Source organism: Gymnogyps californianus, chromosome 1, assembly GCF_018139145.2.
Source record: "Gymnogyps californianus isolate 813 chromosome 1, ASM1813914v2, whole genome shotgun sequence".
NCBI classification, from domain to species: domain Eukaryota; kingdom Metazoa; phylum Chordata; class Aves; order Accipitriformes; family Cathartidae; genus Gymnogyps; species Gymnogyps californianus.
Window position 1 is genome coordinate 60,483,351 of NC_059471.1, and position 18,254 is coordinate 60,501,604.

The 18,254-nt window shown below is 37.7% G+C and overlaps 1 protein-coding gene across 4 annotated transcripts in view; it reads right to left on the reverse strand.

Moving 5' to 3' along the window:
• Window positions 1-7,007: 7,007 nt before the first annotated feature.
• FGF14 (fibroblast growth factor 14) overlaps window positions 7,008-18,254 on the reverse strand; it is a 424,503-nt gene continuing 413,256 nt past the window's right edge. For all 4 annotated transcript variants that reach the window (XM_050903181.1, XM_050903161.1, XM_050903171.1 and 1 more), the window contains 2 exons: window positions 9,737-9,935; window positions 7,008-7,144 (listed from right to left, as the gene is read on the reverse strand). In XM_050903181.1, coding sequence (XP_050759138.1) covers window positions 7,008-7,144; window positions 9,737-9,935 — 336 coding nt within the window. The remainder of the gene's footprint in view (window positions 7,145-9,736; window positions 9,936-18,254) is intronic.

Sequence of the window (18,254 nt, forward strand, 5' to 3'; positions counted from 1 at the left end):
TATGTACTTTTATCATACTGTTCTATGTATGTACAGTTGCCTAGTCCTCTTAAAAGTAAAGAAAATGAAACTTTGTTATACTAATAACTTTTAGGATAATGGCTCTGTATGCTATTAGAAATCACTGTTTGGAACAGATTGCACTGTCACACATGGTATTCATTGAATTTAACTGCTTTTATAGAAGTGGGGAGCCTGAAGGTCAACTGACTTGAAAAATCAGCTATGCTATGCAGTAGCCTGGTCTCAGCCAAAGATGTTCAGAAAATGGCAACAAAGTAATTAAAGTTTTAATACAGTAAATACAAACAAAGCAGTGGTATGAACAAAAATTTTATTTTTATTTTCCAATGGTGAAATGCTGCTCAGTGTGAAATTCACATTGAGTTATGAACGATGCACAACTATTGGGACTTCCCTAACTTATTTACATGAGTCTCTTATTTTTTTGTACATGTAGATTTGGCAGCCCTTGAATTCTTTAGAGCAAAAAAAGATACATACATTTCAGTTTCAAAAGTGTTTACATTTTGTGAAACCATGATTGAGCAAGAAATTGCTTAAATGGCTGGAAAATATTTCTTTTTAATATCAAACTGTAACATTGTGGTTTAGGTGCCAAGGTCCTGATTTTTGAAGAGGTACATGACTCAGAAATAAGGGAACTATATATCAACCAAAAAAGGTATTCTTTCCATTATTAGTCTAGAAATTAGTTTTCTTTTAGAAAGGACAATTTTGAAATAGGAAAATACAATGGTACAGAACATGTAATAGAATGCAAAAAATTTGAATGAATTTATTTAATCACTTTTATTATCCCCCCTTCCCACGTAGCTTGCTCTTTCTCTTACCTAATTTTTTTCCTTAACCTGGATTCTTCCTTTCTAAAAATGAAGCTTGTGAAACCCATGTTCTCAGGGAGTATAATCACCAAACATCCATGCATAACTTACATAGAAGTTATGCAGATAAATAACGAGACATACATCCCAAAGCTGCTAGCTACTCTCTTTTCAGATAACCAAAGTATCAGGCAGAGTTCTAAAATGTATTGATACAGTATAAAGAATCTTCAAAGTAAAATTCATCTTGAAATTATAGTTTATATTTTATACTTATAACCCTTAAACTCTCTAGAGCTTAATGAATATTTTCTTAAATTTTAACACATATGCATTTTGTGAACCTTGGTGTCTGGAGAGCACAGATTGTTGGTTTTATTTATATTTATGAATACCGCTGACCTGAATCATCTTATAATCAGTGTTTTTTCGCATATACATTCGTCTGCTGAATCAGAGTGTAAACAATGAAAGATACAAAGTTTTCCTTGATTTCCTTCCATTTGTATTTAGTACTGTAATAAGAAAATACTAGATAATCAAAACTCTTATCTAGGTTCAGTAGATGCTTTTGACTTGTTTCATGGCATGATAAGCAGATTTATATATATTGTAGATCAGCTGTGGTATTTCAGGTACTCTTATTCATAGACAAAAGAACAATTCTTTAGAGGGTTGCAATGTCATTTTTGATGCATTTTACTTTGTAATTTGCTTTCATTTTAAATTTATCTACTTAAAGAGTGTAAGATGATTCTGATTTCTAGTTAGAATTTTTTTAAAAAAACAATCAACTCCAACATTTTGGCTACTGGATGGATTACATAGCCATAGCATTTCAAAAAGTGTTATCCAAATTGTTTGTTAAGGTACATATGGAAAAATATTAGAATATTCTAAGACAGCTACTGTCAGTGGTTCGTTAAAATGTAAATTATCGAACAAAATGGTGCTATCACTATAAACCTTAAAGTATTAACTAACACTACTAAAAATATAATGTATACATAAATTCCTTTCCAGTTTTTATTCTGTTTCTTATAATGTTGCTTGAACATTCACCCTGCTCTTCCTGCTGAGGTAACTGGTGATGTAACTCCCAGCAGATCTGTTTTGTGGCTCATTTCCTCAGTAGAAGAATGAGATTGGAAGGAATAAGATTATTCTTCCACATATGTCAAAATAATAGCTGTATTAAGAAATTGTGATTTTACACCTCATTCCCTGTGACGGGAATTCCAGATACATAAACTGTAAAAGCAGGAAGAGGTGTAAGGGAGTGAAACATACTGCTTGATTCTTCATACCTTGTGACTATAAAAACTTGCTTCCAGGCCTGTGGCAAAAGGCAGTTCTAGGTGGCAAAAACAAATTGGATAAATGGGGATTTTGTACTGGCTAGATTGATAAACCTTATAAACAAAAGATACTATAGCCTTGCTTTCTTCTTATCAGAGAAAGAACACAATCCAGAAGTGTGCCGAATGCTTCTACAATAAACTTGCAGGATTATACCTATTGTATATAACATATCTGTAGTATCACCTATAAAACAGCTGTGGATTGTTTTGCTTCTATAAATTATTAACCTACCTGTGATCCTTTTTTCCCTGGCCCTACACTCTTTTAGAAACACATAGATGAACATTTAATCACGTACCTGCTCTGACATTTCTGATGCACTGCCCTTGCTTCTTTACAGAATGATATCTCACTTTGTAGCTAAATGATACAGCGAAATGATACTGGGATGAAGAAAGCTAAGTTGAATATTTCTGTGACTAGGTAACAGAACAAAAATTTTATTACATCTTTAAAAATAAGTCATAGCATTTGCATTAGTCATCACCCCCCCCCCCCCCCCCCCCGTTATTAGACACTTTAAAATGCATTGCACAGAATATGAGTTTATCTAAAGGGGCATTTAAAAGAAAGATAACCTCCTTACTTAGTCTAATTTTACTTGCATTCCCATTTGAATGAAGCTGAATAATTCTTCTTTATACCAATAAACAGATGGATCAGCAAGACAAACTTTTAATGCATGGACCAAACTGCCTTGCTTTCATACCTCATTGCTTACAGTGGTTTTAAACCAAGAGAAAAAGTTTCCCAATATATATATAAAAAGTAAGAGTTCTTAGTGTTGTTTCAGGTATATACCATAGTCAAAGTGAATTGCTTTATATTTGGAGGGGAGGGGATTTGTTAAGAACCAACCTGACTCTACACAAGTTAAAGTTTATGAAAATGACGCTATATTAAAAAATTGTTTGAGAGTGGCTAAAACCCCCAGCAAGTTAAGCAAAAGCTGTGTTATGTGAACTACAAAGCACTTAAAGCTATAGACACCTTTCTATAGGCTCTATCATGTGAGCAATCTCATGAGGATTCTTGTGTATTTATAAAATTTTTGAAAAGTACAACAAAACGGTGCTTTGTTGAAGTAGTTCATATCTACTTAAAACTGGATTTCTAAAACTGTGCAGGTGTGACTGATTTTGCCAAATAGAACTGTAGCTGAAATACAGATTAAAAAAAAACGGAAAGAGATAATGACTATGTGCAGTGTTAACATATGAAATGGTAAAATGAGGTTGGATTGCTGTGCAAACAGTCTCTCAGAGATTAGATAAAACCCAGAAGAAGAACAAAATACAAAGCAAGCATGCAAAAGATCTGGAAGGCTGCAGATTCACAGACAGCTGGACATGTAAGTACAAAAACCCCAATCTGTAAATACAAATTGATTCCATCAGGTTTACTATACAGTACTTTAGTAGTAACAGACAGTTGAAAACAGCTTTCACTACAGCAAAATTAATTTTAGAGGGAAGAAAATGGTGAAGTCTCATCCTGGAGAACAGCAAGAGAGGTATTATATTAAGGAGCTAAAATTTTCTTTGGCACGGTAAAAGGGGAGAACTGAGTTTGCCAACCTATTTACAGGAAGTTTCACCATCCTGTGGCCAGTGCAATGATGTTTTGCACAGTCTACTTCTTACATAAACTTTTTTGTTGTTTTCTGGTATGCCTTCATATAAATGTTTTATTCATCATGTTAAATCTGTGTATACAACAAATAAGAATAAACACAAACTGTACAATGCAGACAAACTCTTTGCATATATGGACGTAAATTTAGTAATACAGACCAACAGTTCTTTGATAGACACAACCTACTACATGCAGTTCATCCTTGCCATCCTCTTCCCATGCAACAGATGAGACGAGACAAAATTAAAGGGAGGAAACAAAGCACAAAGACCCCTTTGCTATGTTTAAACAGATTGTAGAAAAAATATTTTTTAGGACATCTATTCATTGGATTAAACACACATATGGATTTAGCCCATAGAAACAAATACAGAAAATAACAACAAAAAAAAAAAGCTGTATTTCCAGTATGTACTAACTGCTTACAAAAATTAAATCTGGCCTTAATTATAGCCCCCCAAAACTGGTTCACAGATCATAGTGACCTCAGGATCAACTCAGGATCAAAAGTTTAATGTTGAAACAACACTTATGTAGCCTCAGGCCATGAACCAGAACCTCCTTGCATGGCTCAGCCAGGTCTCCAGCCCTGTCTCTCCCCACGCTCTTACACTGGGAGAGTAAAAAGATGGCTGGATGGGACATGAACACATGTATTCCCTCCTCGTGAACTCTGATGTTCTCTCAGGTGAGAGAGAAAGAAACTGTAGCCTTCAGCTGTATTATCTTGCTCAAAATATTGTGAAGTGCTCTTCATAATTGTAGGAAAGCCTGGGGCCTCCTCTGGGACCAGCAGATACTACAACATCAGGGCTGCTGCCTCCCGTGGGCCCTCCAGGTGCTGAGCAAGCCCCCAGCTCACCATATGAGTTGCTTTGGTTGTGTTTTGTTTTCTCAGGGATGGTGCACAAATCCCACTGGACCAGATGGGATGAGAAGGGTGCTCCGAAGTTTTTAATAAAGTGTTGTTTTCCCCACGCACACATATTTAGTGCTAGCAGGCAAGGGCACAGTCTAAGTCAAAGTTTCTTTGCATTTTTATCACAGTATTGGAGTAGGTTTGTATTTTTTTTCTCTACATGGATAGTGGGCTTCATGCTTAACTCATTCCCTCCCTAGAAACGCCCAACATCAAGTGTTAGCTTGCTGTTCTCATATTAAGTATATAAACAAGGAAGTCTGGCCTACAGGGGAAAAAAGTTTATCTAGAATTTAGCAGCTTTACAGTAGTCTCCTTGAAGAGTGCACTAAATGTTGCTTATAAAAACAGAACACATTTGAAAACTAGCATGAAGAGTTCATTCAGACTGAATCAGTTGTTCAGCTGAGCAGACAGGGAGTTTGAAATAACCAGCGGTCTCTGTTATGGACTTCAGCACAAAGATGTGGTTAAAAAAATGGCCAGAAATACAATGCTAAAAAAGGAATGGATGATTTCCTTTTTTCATCTTTAAATATCAATGTAACAGCAAGAGGCCAAGAGAGCGTTGCCACACAGTTTTCCAGACTGAAGTACAGTTTGGTCCTTGTTGCCCTTTCTGAGAAACAAATACCTTCTTAAGCATACAGAGAGCACCCATATTTTTAGTCTTCTGAAAGCCTGTGACTAAGCGTGCAACACTTCAGTGGCATCTCTGTGGCGTTCTCTAAATCTCCACATCCCCCCCCCAACATTGCTTTAATTCTTCACAAGTGACAAACTCAAAGGGTTGATGTTGTTTCTGGTAATATGATCCAAGGCTTCGATTTTGTAATGTTTTTGATTTCTTCTAGGTTCATGTAGGAGAAAGTACAGTATACAGAGATCAAGGCAAGGCACCTTCAATCTAGCAATTTGGTGGGCATATTATCCTAGGAAGCTGGGTGGAGGTACGTACTGGGATATCAGTGAGATACATAGGACCGGACTTTGCATGCTTAGCTAAAAATAAAAATAAAGTTTTGTAATATGTCCAGTTTTAAAACGTTTTTTTAAAACACCAGAAATATTAAACTATAATTTGTAACTACCCTTTGCATTGGTGCTGCGAAAAAGAACACAACAACATCCTTGCCCATGCTTTGCTAAGTAGGTGTGGGATTCAGCCAAAAATAACAATGGCATTAAGTTCAGTTCCTTAAAAACAGGAAAGGATTATATTTGAAATGCATTTAGGTAGCACGATTCTTGTTAGTCTTATTTTTTTTTTTTTTTATTGGTGGTGGTTGTTTTTCAAACAATGAAGATTTAGTAGATGAAAAATGAGCCTTAATTCAGGCCTACAAGGCCTACAAAATTCTTTGGACCCACTTTCCCAAAAATGAGTGGGTCTTGCTCGCTGGGCAAGGCAAATGTTACCATTACCAGTAAGCCTGTGATATGTATAAAACACACACACAAAAAGAAACTATAGGGGGATGCCAAACACTCGTTTCAAAAAACTTCCTGTTGGTTGTGTTTGACACTCTTCCCTCCACTATAATGCCAACCTCAGAAGCACAGTATCTGTTACTAAAGAGTATTCACATTTAATCAATATTGTAAGCCAGAGACAACAATCCTATTCTTTATAGATATAATTTGTAATAATAGATTTTTGAAGGCTTCCTGATTCCCTGATTGCTTTCAAAACTAAGCCACCGGCAACACTTAAGTTATAGAGAAACACAATCCCTGCAAAAGGTCACAGACAGTGGAGCGAGCAGCCTTATAAAAAAGGGAAGAAGAGAAATCCATAATAGCACAGGTTTACAGCATCTAACTAGAAATTACTTGATTATTTGTGTGCTACAAAATAGAACTTAAACACATGGATTTTGCTGAAACTGGACTTAAAAAGGGATTATGGGCAATTGTCAGCAGGCAAGGTATCAAGTGTACTTGTGAAGTATGTCATTCACATGAAGTGTCACAGTCACAGAAAAGATATTAAAAAGGCATTCCAATATCTGGTAGGGCATTCCATGGTCTGAGTTTAGCTGGTTCATCCAGGTGTCTTCTTGTTGTGGGTGGAGCTACATGTTGAGATTTATCCGCTTGCAACAACTCAGTTCAGAAACAGCAACGGGCAAGTCTGTGACTTGCCGCAAGCTGATCCACAGACACTGCAGAGGGGAAGTCTGGCAAGGATAAATCGCTCAACTGTACTCGGGACTCAGTAAGTCACAACACCTGTGAGGATCTGGCTATGTCGTCTTACTCTTGTTAACTGGTTTGCCGCCATTCATTATTGCAGATGCACTTGTGCTTTTACTTGGAGTTACCCCAGCCTTTGGCACTGTTTCTCCAATATCATGCAAAGATGGTTCTCGATACATGGCAACTGCGGGGAGAAAAGAGAAAAGGAGAGACAGTTTTAAGAATGTATCTCATTCAAGAGCTCATCTCAAATAGGATTAATTTTCTACAGTAACTGATATTGTAATGTAATCCATGTTCCTCTTGCATGCGAGGGAAACTACTTCGACAGACACTTGTTTTGCGTGACTGATAGCTTTGCTTGAGCCTTCCAATTTCTCACTTCTTCCGTATCTGACTTTAAAACACACTAGGAAACTGTATGCTTGCTTGTTTAATGGAAACTATAGAAGCTTTGGAAATGAAAAACTACTGTTCTGTCTTTGCATGAGGCAGACACACAAAAATGTACATATATGTACATGCGTATGTATATATATACATACACCCCTTAAATAAATATTCTGCAGGTTTTTAGAAGTAAAATATGAGAAGACAGATGGTGTTTAACAAATGGGATCATACGATGCAGTTGTCTAGACTTAAGTGTTCTTTTTTTAGTCCTGCGTTGCAAGACTAGGCTTAGGTCCAGTTCTGCAAAGTTATTTGTGCATCTGTCTCCCAAATCTGAGGAGCTTGGCCATGATCTCTTCAGGTGTGCACTGAAGAAATGTCCAGGACAGTGCTGCAGAGAGTACACAAGAAGTTTGGGTTTTTTTCTTTCTCCTTTCCAAAAACGTATGCGGTAGCCACTGATCTCCACTGAATGTAGAAGTCCAGGAAACTCCAAATTAAACTATTAACTGAATTCTTAGAGGAATTGAAAGTTTGCCCCTGGGCTTCAGTCCCGATCTAACCACTTTAAATCCTTTGAGGAAAATACATGTGTTCAATTACACAGTGCCAGCATTAAGCTGCCTTAATGATTAATGCTCTTGGATAATTCAATTTCATTTTCCATGTCACTGAATCAGGTAATATTTCCACTTATACCTAACTTCAGTAGCATTTATTTATATCAGAGCAATGTTAAAAGAGATGTCAAAGCAGTCAAAGGAATTAATCATCACACTATGATTTCGGGACTGGCTGTGTGCTGCCATAGAGAGCACAATCCCTTCATCCCTTGGCTAATTAGAGTAGGAGGCAGGAACATCAAAGTACTGACCTTGATCTTCAATGGTGTGAAGTTTCATAACAAATGTGAAGGGCCCCATAGTATCATTAACTAATCAAATACTTGTTCTAACATTTCCAATGACATAATCTAAATCCTTTTATGGCTTCTGAAAGTCTGCGATTAAATGTCTTCTCTAGAGTACATAAGGCTGGTTAAAATCTATGTCTTCAGAGTGCCCCCATAACTGTGTTTAGGACACTTTGCTGATTAATTAAAAGAGCTTGATGAAATAACACTGTGACCTACAAAAATATTAAGTTGAATAACATGAGATGGAACTATAAAGTAAGGAATTATATAGCAGAGCTGTTATACTTGATGACTTTCACGGGCAATGTAAAGTGAGTTATTTCTAAGCCTTGTCTAAGCTATTTTGATAGAGTCTGACCATCCAAACATTAAAGAAAAAAAACTTCTTTCCCAATCCATATGAACTGACATTGCTTTTAAAAATGCACTGGCTTTCCCTCCCTACAATTCTTATAATTTAGTATAAAGGAATTGACGTATAAAGTGTCAATATTGATGAGAGCTCATGAAAATACTGTAAGCTTTTGCAAGACAAGGAAAGCACGAAGGCATCAACCTGAGTTCAAATATGAAGTTTAAAACATAGGATTATTCAGATTCTTTCCTTATGATGAAACTCTAAAACATTCAACAGACTGATCCTTTAATCAAAAATTTTAAGTTAAAATGTTAAAAGAAATGGGACTGCTAACTAAACCATTACTCAGGTATGTGTTTTCAGATGTTAAGTAATGAGATAATTTTTAGAATGAGTGAGGCTATGTGTAGCAATAATATCAATGAAATTCGGAGTGCCATCAGGACAAGAAGCAAAAAGCAGCATAGGTTTATAAAGGCCTGCAGAATACATAGGATAACCCAAAAGTTCCAAGATATAAATGAATATATTTTTCAGAGACTGTGTGACATCATTTTAGTGTGTAAGGTTAGTATGACTTTTATTTGCTTCTATCTTGGTTTAAAGGCCAACTTACACAAGTTATGTGCATTACATCAACTGGCTAAGTAATACAGTATGATTTATTTCATAAAGAGACCTTGTGTTTTGTATTAGACAGTTTTTATTTTGAAATGCTGACATTTCATCCATTTCCTTTATAACTCCCAATTATCCTACAATATCCATTATTTCATTCTGCTTAATGAAAGGACTATTTTCTCACTGCAAGACTCACAACAGCTTTTGTCCCTACCGAGAGAATATTTTAAAAACAGCACAATGCACTTCCACAAAAGATTTCTTTTCTTGCAAAATGACCTCTTAATCCCTGGAAAAAATGTTTTTACGTATGCCCTTTCTAGCATCACTATGCCGAAGCACAAAACCGCTCCATGAATCCTGGGGACTGTCACTTGGAATGGCCCCTGGGCAGGGCACGCACATTCACAAAGGGCATTTTAGAAACCTTTCCCTCTTCTTCTTGTGGGATTTATAGGAGGATCTGCCAGCGATGGACTAAGCCTCACCTTCCAATGGCTTGGGTAGAAAATGAGCTGCTGGTTTTGTTTTCTTCACTCTGTTTCCTTTCATGACCTGCCCTTCTTTGTTCAGCCCCAAGAACCAGGCCCTCCCGGACTCCTGTTGTCTGTAGAGCATGGATGAGTAGATTACATAATAATTTTCAAAAACAGACTCCTTGAATTTGCACTCTGGTGTAAAAAGTTCCTGTGGGAGGAAAAGTAAATGTTAAATGATATCTCTAAAGTGCGGCTTCTGTTTTGTTAACTTACAAATACCTCTTGATAAGCTTGATATATGACTTATAATAAGGTTCTGATTTGAGACCAGGAGATCTGTCTTCTGCTAGAAGATGTCCAGGTGAAGTTATTTCACCTCCCATGGATGCCTCTGTTTTCCCATCTGTGCAACAGGCATAGTGTATTTTCAAAGTAGAGAAGAAGCAACACAGGCATAAAAACACTATTTAAAATACAAGCATAATTATTATTGTGCTTATTTTTCTGATAGGATATCCTTGTAAAGATTAACAAAGTCTATGCTAAAATAGCATTAATGAGAAAAGAGTTGTTCCGTTTTAACATACTAAATGCAACAACAAAATCCCTCTATGGTTTCTAACAACTAATATTTGATGCTTAAAAAATGCTGCTACCAACATATTAAAATATATATAATTTCCTAGAGTCCACATGGCCTGAAACACCACAGGAAAACACTATTTTGATGTACAAATTTCTGTACAAAGAAAAATAATTCCTACTGACATCCTCAGCATTCATCCCAAAACTGGAATGCTTTTCAGAAGCTGCATTCAGTAACAGAACAGTTGTCCTAAACTCTTTACTAAGGTTAACCTAAGCACAGACTTCTGTAGCCCAGTAGCCAAATAATAATCTAAATATATTTTTTTTGAATAACACAAGTAACAGTAACAAAATAAACAGTGTGAACATATATTGAGACAGAGTTTACCAAAATCCTTTCATAAAACCCAGCAAGTTAATAAGCAAATAAAATTACATTTAAAGTATCACGAGAAAATAGGATTCTGTGTGAATGTGATTTTCTGTCTTTGGACCCATCTGCTGAAACCTGCGGAAAATGTAAGACATAAAAGGAGGAGGTAGATGTGGAAAAGTGGAAGGTAGCTGGCTAAGCTTTCAGAGCACAGAGTTCTCAGCCCTGAATCCTCTTTTTTATATTTCTTTCAGTTATCTTTCCCAAGAAGTAAAAATCTGGAAACGTCATGTATTTTCACTTCTCCATTAACAGTATTTTTCTTTTTTTTTTTTTCCCCCCCCCTCTCATTTCTTTTTGCTCCTGGCCCCATGCAGTACTGAGTTAACACTTGGCAGGTAACGTGTTTTCAGGGTCTCTATGCCATCCCCAGCTGCCTATATATTGTAAGAATTTCACAGCTGTTTCTGTCACAGATTTCCTTTCTGGAAATCAAAGTCCTTAAAGACACAGTTCCCCATGCCAGAAAGCACAGATGAAGTGCTTTTCTGAATCTGCACTAAATGTCACTTAGCGCACAACCAAGCTCTCCTAATGTTATGGGGTACACAGTATTTGTATTGCCATGGCTTAAGTTACCACCTGTAAGCAAAGCTGTCTTGATGGACACCAGGCATACTATTAGCTTTCTCAATTATGGAGCATCTTTTAACCTCAGATAAAAAGAATTAGTGTTTTTTATTCAGCAATGAACTAAAAGCAGTTACTGCAGCAGGTGGGAAATAATTTGTGAGCCTGCCCTAAAACAGGTTGCTTTGTCTGTGAGCAAGTACACTTGGTGTCTATAGGTCACACTCATTTACAGGATGCAAAAAATATTCTCTGATGCGTGCAATGGCCATCTTTTTGCACTACCACTTCTTTACCACCTATGTGCACAACTGTATATATATATATACATGCAGAAATGCAAACACAGTCTGTACTAGAGGCACCGAAAACTAGTGACAGGAAATACCTTAACTGCACCTTCTCCTTTGCCACAGGGCTTTTTCTCTCTCTGTTCCAAGACTTTAAGACATCTGTTGTTTGTGTTACTGTCCTTTCTCCTCCACTGATTTCAAATCACAGTAGGGCTCAAGGAGACTCAAAATAAAACCAGAAGGCAGGGTGGCATGCTAGAGGGAATGCCTGTTAAAGCCTAGCACAAGCATTTACATGTGAGTCATGTTCCTCGGCTGTTGAAACAGCAGATGCTAATCAGGAAATGCCTACACAGCTCTCCTTATTACCTGCTTCACTGCAAATGCTACCCCCTGTGTTCCCCACTAAGTTTTACTTCCTTGTGAAGCTCAATTACCATAAACACTACTTCTTAGCCAATATGCACTTTTTGCTATAAACAAAAGCCGTTTGTCATTCCATGCTCCTCCGTACTAGAGATCGTTGGCTGCCTGTAAACGCTGTTTGTGTTTTCACAAACAATATCCATTAGGACATTGAAACAAGATTCCTTCACATCACATCCCACCTCTGAAGCAAACCTCTCATTTCTTTGGCACGTACAGTAGTGTTTCTGACAGTGGACAGCATACGAAGTGGTGAGTATTTACTTTACCAAGTCAAGAAAATGGATAATGTCAACACAATTACTTGGCTGCTCCTGGATGGAGAATGATAGACTGGACAAACTGGCATCATTACTATTTCTTAGTTATGAAAAGCATAATAATAGTCTGCTAATTTTTTTTTTGGCATACAAGGAAGAGCCAAACCTGAATACTGTATTCTGTCCAGAAGTATCGCAGCTATCCTACTCTAGATGTCTGGGTAGTGTAACCGCTTTGGATAGCTTTGCATTCACCGAGTATATTAGGATGCAATTCTGCCTGGGATAAACTCTCAGTCAAAAAGTCACTTAAAAGTATGTTACATTGAAGCAGGCTAATAGTTCCACCGATGTGGAGAGTATTCATGAATGAAAATCAGACACCTGACGATGACTATGGTGAACTGCAGCCACCAGCTCCTCTGAGGAAAGAATTACTCAGAAAGGGACTTCTGAAATGGGCACCTTCCCTGGGGCTCAGATTGAAACTGAATATTTCTAAGTTAAGTGTGACGTCTAAAGCCTTGCCTCAGACACCATCTCAGCTGGCTGAAAAGCTGTAAGCACCTATATTTTCTCCAGTAAAGCAGACACGACACCTAAAATGCTGTTTCTGCAGGTACCTAGCCTAAATCTAGATCTGTATACCTAGGGCTCAACCCAGTAAGAACTCTCAGAAAATGACTAATGTGCTGACAGCACTGACTTCAAAAAAAAAAAAAAACCAACCACAGATGACTTTATTCAAATCCATTGCTGGAGGGAAAGGCAGTACAACGGCATTTTATAAAAGAAACTCAATGGTTAGGGCACTCCCCTAGGCTACCTGCCTATCTGTATCCAACCTGAAGGAATCCAAATCTGCATCTGGCTGACATGACTCATTTAGATCTTCCCTGCAAGAATGACTTTTTGGGTTTTGATCCCAGGGCAGTCTTTACATTTTGTATTAGGAAGTGAATGAATAAATTGCAACACCAGACGTGACTTGCAAACAAGAACTTGTGCTCAGGATTCCTCTGCCAAGGTCAGTGCCCAGATTTAACCTGTAGTCTATTATAAAAGGTGGTTTTCTCCTGTCAAAGCAACATTTGAAAAATAAAGTATGTACCAGCTGCCAATTTTCAGAACCCCAGGAGTGGGTTTTGGCTGTAAACTGCAATCTGATGCAGCTTCCTGGGTCCTAGAGAAGTGAAGGATGTATTAAATTGCACCTTGCTGAGAAGAATTTTCACTTGGATATTTTTGCCAGCTTCCCATCAAGCTTTTGCTTGATGTGAGTCCTATTTGGAGATGTTTTAATTCTCCCCGTTGCTGTAGCATTAATAAGTATCACGACACACAGATTGTGGGTTCAAACTCTTGGAATCAAAAATTTCTGTCACTGGGGAGTTCTTAGTTTTGCGGTCCCCATCAGTGTCGCCAAAACTCATGGTGGAGCCTTAGCTCATGGAGTCATGTGGTGGTGTCAGAATCTACTTTCATTTAAGAACAAAACACAAAGGAAATAAAGAAGAGAGCGCCATTATTCACCTCTCAAACTTAGGAGTGCCTGAATGAAGGAGCTCAGGTTACCTGTGTTGTCAACATGGAGATATAAGGATTGTTGGAAAGCAATTCAGATGACAACTGAGATGACTTCCCTACCAAGTAATGTCTTTCTGTCAATCAGAGGCTGAAGTCTGACATGATGAAGCTAGGCCTCCACGCTAATCAATAATATGGCACGGTAGCAAACGGCTATAGTTCAAAATCAAAGCACAGCAAACTTTACTGTCCCACAAGTCATTGAGTAAATGAAAATATTTGACTGAGTTATCAGTGTAACTTCCAATTGCTGGGCTTTCACAATTTAGTCTGTTCAGTTTAGCTAGCTTTAATGAAGTCGCACATATCCATTTCTAGCCATGGTCTTTCACTTAAAATAATCCCCACAAAGTTTTTCTACTACAGCTCTCAGAGAGAAGAAATAATTATGCAGCTATGGACAAGACACCTATGCTGCGAACCACAGAGTTGCGAAGTAAAAACTAGCATGACAACACAGCTAGCCATATAGCTTATAGATATTTAAAAATTACATGAACACTTGCAATTTTAAACTATATCTCTGTTCAGTAAGTCAATCAAAAATGAAGTGTCAGGGCTAAACAAAAAGTAACCTTCCACCGCACACCATGAGGAACAGCATAAGACCATGGCTCTACCACAGTCATCAAAACAGGCAGTTCCAAGGACAAGGGGTTCCACAGCAGTTTCCTACCTTCTACTCCTGAACCTTCAAGCCTCTTTAAATTTCTGTTTTATTCTGAAATATAGGAAAGGAGGGTATCGTTCTAGTTATAGCTCACAGAAGTGATATAGCTAGCAGTCAGCCTCTTGAATTGTAGCCAGCAGCAGATAAGAAGGTGGTGGATTCCCCTGGAGATGGGCACAACGGGACTTGTTCATCACACCAGGCAGCAAAAGTGCAGCTGCAGGCTGAACTAGCTACAGCTTCTCCTTGGTGCCAAGCAGAAAACACAACCACAAGACAAACTCAAAGAGATTGCCAGGCGAGGAACAGCCAGTCTAATCAAGCACTGTAAAAAAAGCTGAAACTATTTATTATTTGCACTTAGAAGTCCAGGTCATGGAACAGGACCTCAATGCTTTAGAAGTCCAGACCAAGTGGAGTCTGCCTGATGTGAACACCCTTCAATCCAAATAGTGATTGATACAGGGCAAAAAAAACCCCAAACCATCCGGGCAATGATATCAGCATGCTAGTAGCTGGTTATCGAACACTTTTCGTAGGAATGATGACAAAGGCTTTTTAAGGAGAGACTGGAGAAAGGACAACACTAGCTCTGTGGAGGCTTAAGGGAAACTTCTGCAGAGTGAGAAAAGCAGCATAGAGTCAGCACAAAGGTATTTTGGGAGTTAGAGGCTAGCAACACAGGAATCAAAAGAAGGAAGTGACATTTTAATAGTGGATAGAAAGGTTGGAAATGACTCATGAAGAAGGGCCTTGAAATTGAAAAGCAGTCTGTGTTTAATGAGGAGAAGGCACTCAAAAGAGAAGACAAATAAAGTCAAAATAATGAAGCTGGGAAATGAACTTTGTGGCAGACTTCTGAACGGAGATCGTGGGGGCAGCGCTGTATTTCTCAGTGCAGGAGAGGAGGATGCTGGAGTAATCGAGGTGTGAAATGATGAGATCCCAGAAAAGAGCTGCAGTGCTGTAGAAGGGCAAAAGGCCATATCACAGACATATTTATGCAGCAAGACCTGTAAGATCTGGAGGCTTCACCTGCACATGAGAACTGGAAAATACCTAAATTGGTATTTCTCTGACTTGCTGCACATTGAATTAGGTGAGTTAGACTACCTTCTTACAGTAAACCTATTTGACAAATGCTGGCGTAAGAGAATAAAAAAGAGTTACTCAAGATTTCCCATCCATAGCACCAAATTTTTCCAACTCTTAAGCTGGCCAAAAGGCTACAGTTCCAAATGATCTTGTTCAAGAGTTCCTTTTCAAATGGCAGAAAACCCAGCAATACATGGTTAGGTACTTTATAGATTAAGGAGAAATTGATATTACGTTCCCTGTATGTTCAGAAGACATTTGGCTGATCTGGGCCTAAAAGCCCCCTAATACAAACATAATTTTTAAACATAAAAACAAGAACAAGCAGAGTTGGCAGAATTTTCTATGTGCAAACTGGCCAAGTAAGATACCAAGGAACATGAGGCTTTAGCTGCCACTACAAACCTTGCAGTGACTTTACTAACAAAGCTTCAAAATAAAAAGCAGCAATAGCTGAACCTGCCAATCCTACAGACGCCCCATGAAGCAGCAAATGCTCAGAAGTCCGTTCACATACTTTCCACAGTCTTCTGACAGAAAATTTCCTTAATAGACTACAACAGTCAGAGAACACCATTATTGGCTCTTCAGAGCCAGTGTTATTTCTGTTCTCTGGAAGATTCCTAAGCACATGGACTTTAAAAAAAAAAAAATTAAAAAAAAATAGGACTTGGTATCATGCACGTAAAAAACAGGGATGATTCTTACTGGTTAAAGAGTCACTGAGAATGCAGTAAGGACGTCAGCATGTAAAAGCAAAACTTTTAGCTATAATTCCTGTCTCTCATTTTTTTACTTTTTAAAAGCCCTGAAGATGTGAATATCACTGCTTGTAAAGAAACAAAACACAACTTTTGACTAAATTTAGGCAAAAGTAAATGTATATCAATGCTATTGCAAATATTAGCACTTATTTGACTGGCATTCCAATTAACAGGGATATGACTGGCAATATTAATAATGTAGCAATACTTTTATTCATGTACCTTCATGAGCAACTAAAATAAGGTCACGAATAAAAGCCATATAGCACACAGAAAGACAAACTAACAAAAAATAGCTTGGACAGATTTCTGTGTGTTTAAGATAGTATTGATCGCAGCCTGAATTTGGCTTCATTTTCTGTCCAGACTGAAACAGAACATAAAACAGCTTGGATTACAAGAACTTCCTTGTTTCATAACAGAAAGGTTGCTTTGCTTACAACTAGCAGCTATGGTCATATTGAATTATAATTTACTAAAGGCAATAATATTTTGTATGGAAAGCAGAGCACATACTCATCACTTCCATAAACTTACCATTTGCAAGACTAAACAATGATGTCAGATAAAAGCATATTTTAAATAATAACTTCAAGAATGATCCAAAAGTACTACTTATATACACTAGCCAGGAGAAGTCTCATATATCTCTCTCCCCATCCACATACATAGAAGTTAGTATTATATCACAAGCAGTGCTCAGGTATTTATGTTCTTTTGATGGATACCTACAATTCAGAGTCATCAACTCAGTGGGACACAGCTGAAATAGAACAAAATTTCCTTGATACAAATGTTTCTGATATATGTTATTTAAGGCTGTACAGTTCGAGTCCAAAAGTGAACTAATGTTTTTGAAATGAAGCCCATCATGCAGGTCTGAATCATGACCCTCACATTAGGAGTGAGTGAATCAAGGTTGTTTAAATTCGAAGGAAGGTTTGGGAGAGCAGCCTGGAAAAGGTTACTAATTTTTAAAACTGTCTTTATGGCATTTATGTGCCAAAACTAGAATACTTCAATGAAAGTTCAAGAGAAGAACTGCTAAAAAAGTGTTGCCTCACCTGAATAAAAGAAGCAAAGTGAATTTTAGAAATATTAGCGATAAGCCAAATTTGTAACGATGAGTTTAGAATGGGCTGCAGCCCACCGACAGCCATCACATGCTATAGCATATGGTCAACTACAATATCGTCCTTCATCCCCACAGACATATAAAGGAGGGTGAAGTTATTTTTCTGCTTCAGTCCCACTCTGAACTTTCACAGAAATGTGTATTTTTTGGCTTGAGTACATCCTTGACTTTAAAGGAAATGCAGCCAGAATCCTTGTACCAGTGAAATGAGATATTCTTTCTCTAAAAGCACAATCTCCTCCCCATCTAATCCGCAGTACCTAGCTTCCCTTAAGATTTAAATTTGCAGTAAAAATCTGCTTTAAGGCTTCAGCTTAAACACCAACTATAACTCCTTGCTGTATCAACATAGAAAAACATCTTTTATCTCCTGTACAGCATTTGTGATTAAAGAAATCCAGTATCAATAAGAAAGGTACACACCCCAAGGCATGACTAAGAGAAATTGCATGCGTTGTAGGGGATATTTTCTTCCAGTACTGTTATGGGACGTTTTGGAGAAGAATGTGAGTAAACCAGCCTATCTTTCCCGCTCGCTTCCACTCAGAACAGCCATAATTCTTCAGCTTGTAGACAGCACCAGGTTCCCAGCTAGAAAAGGTCAGTGCCAAGGGAAAAATGGGACAGCACTAAATTAAGAGACTGAAAGGAAGGATTTAACAACATAGCTGTTGAAACAAACCACGATGGGCTGGGGAAGAAATTC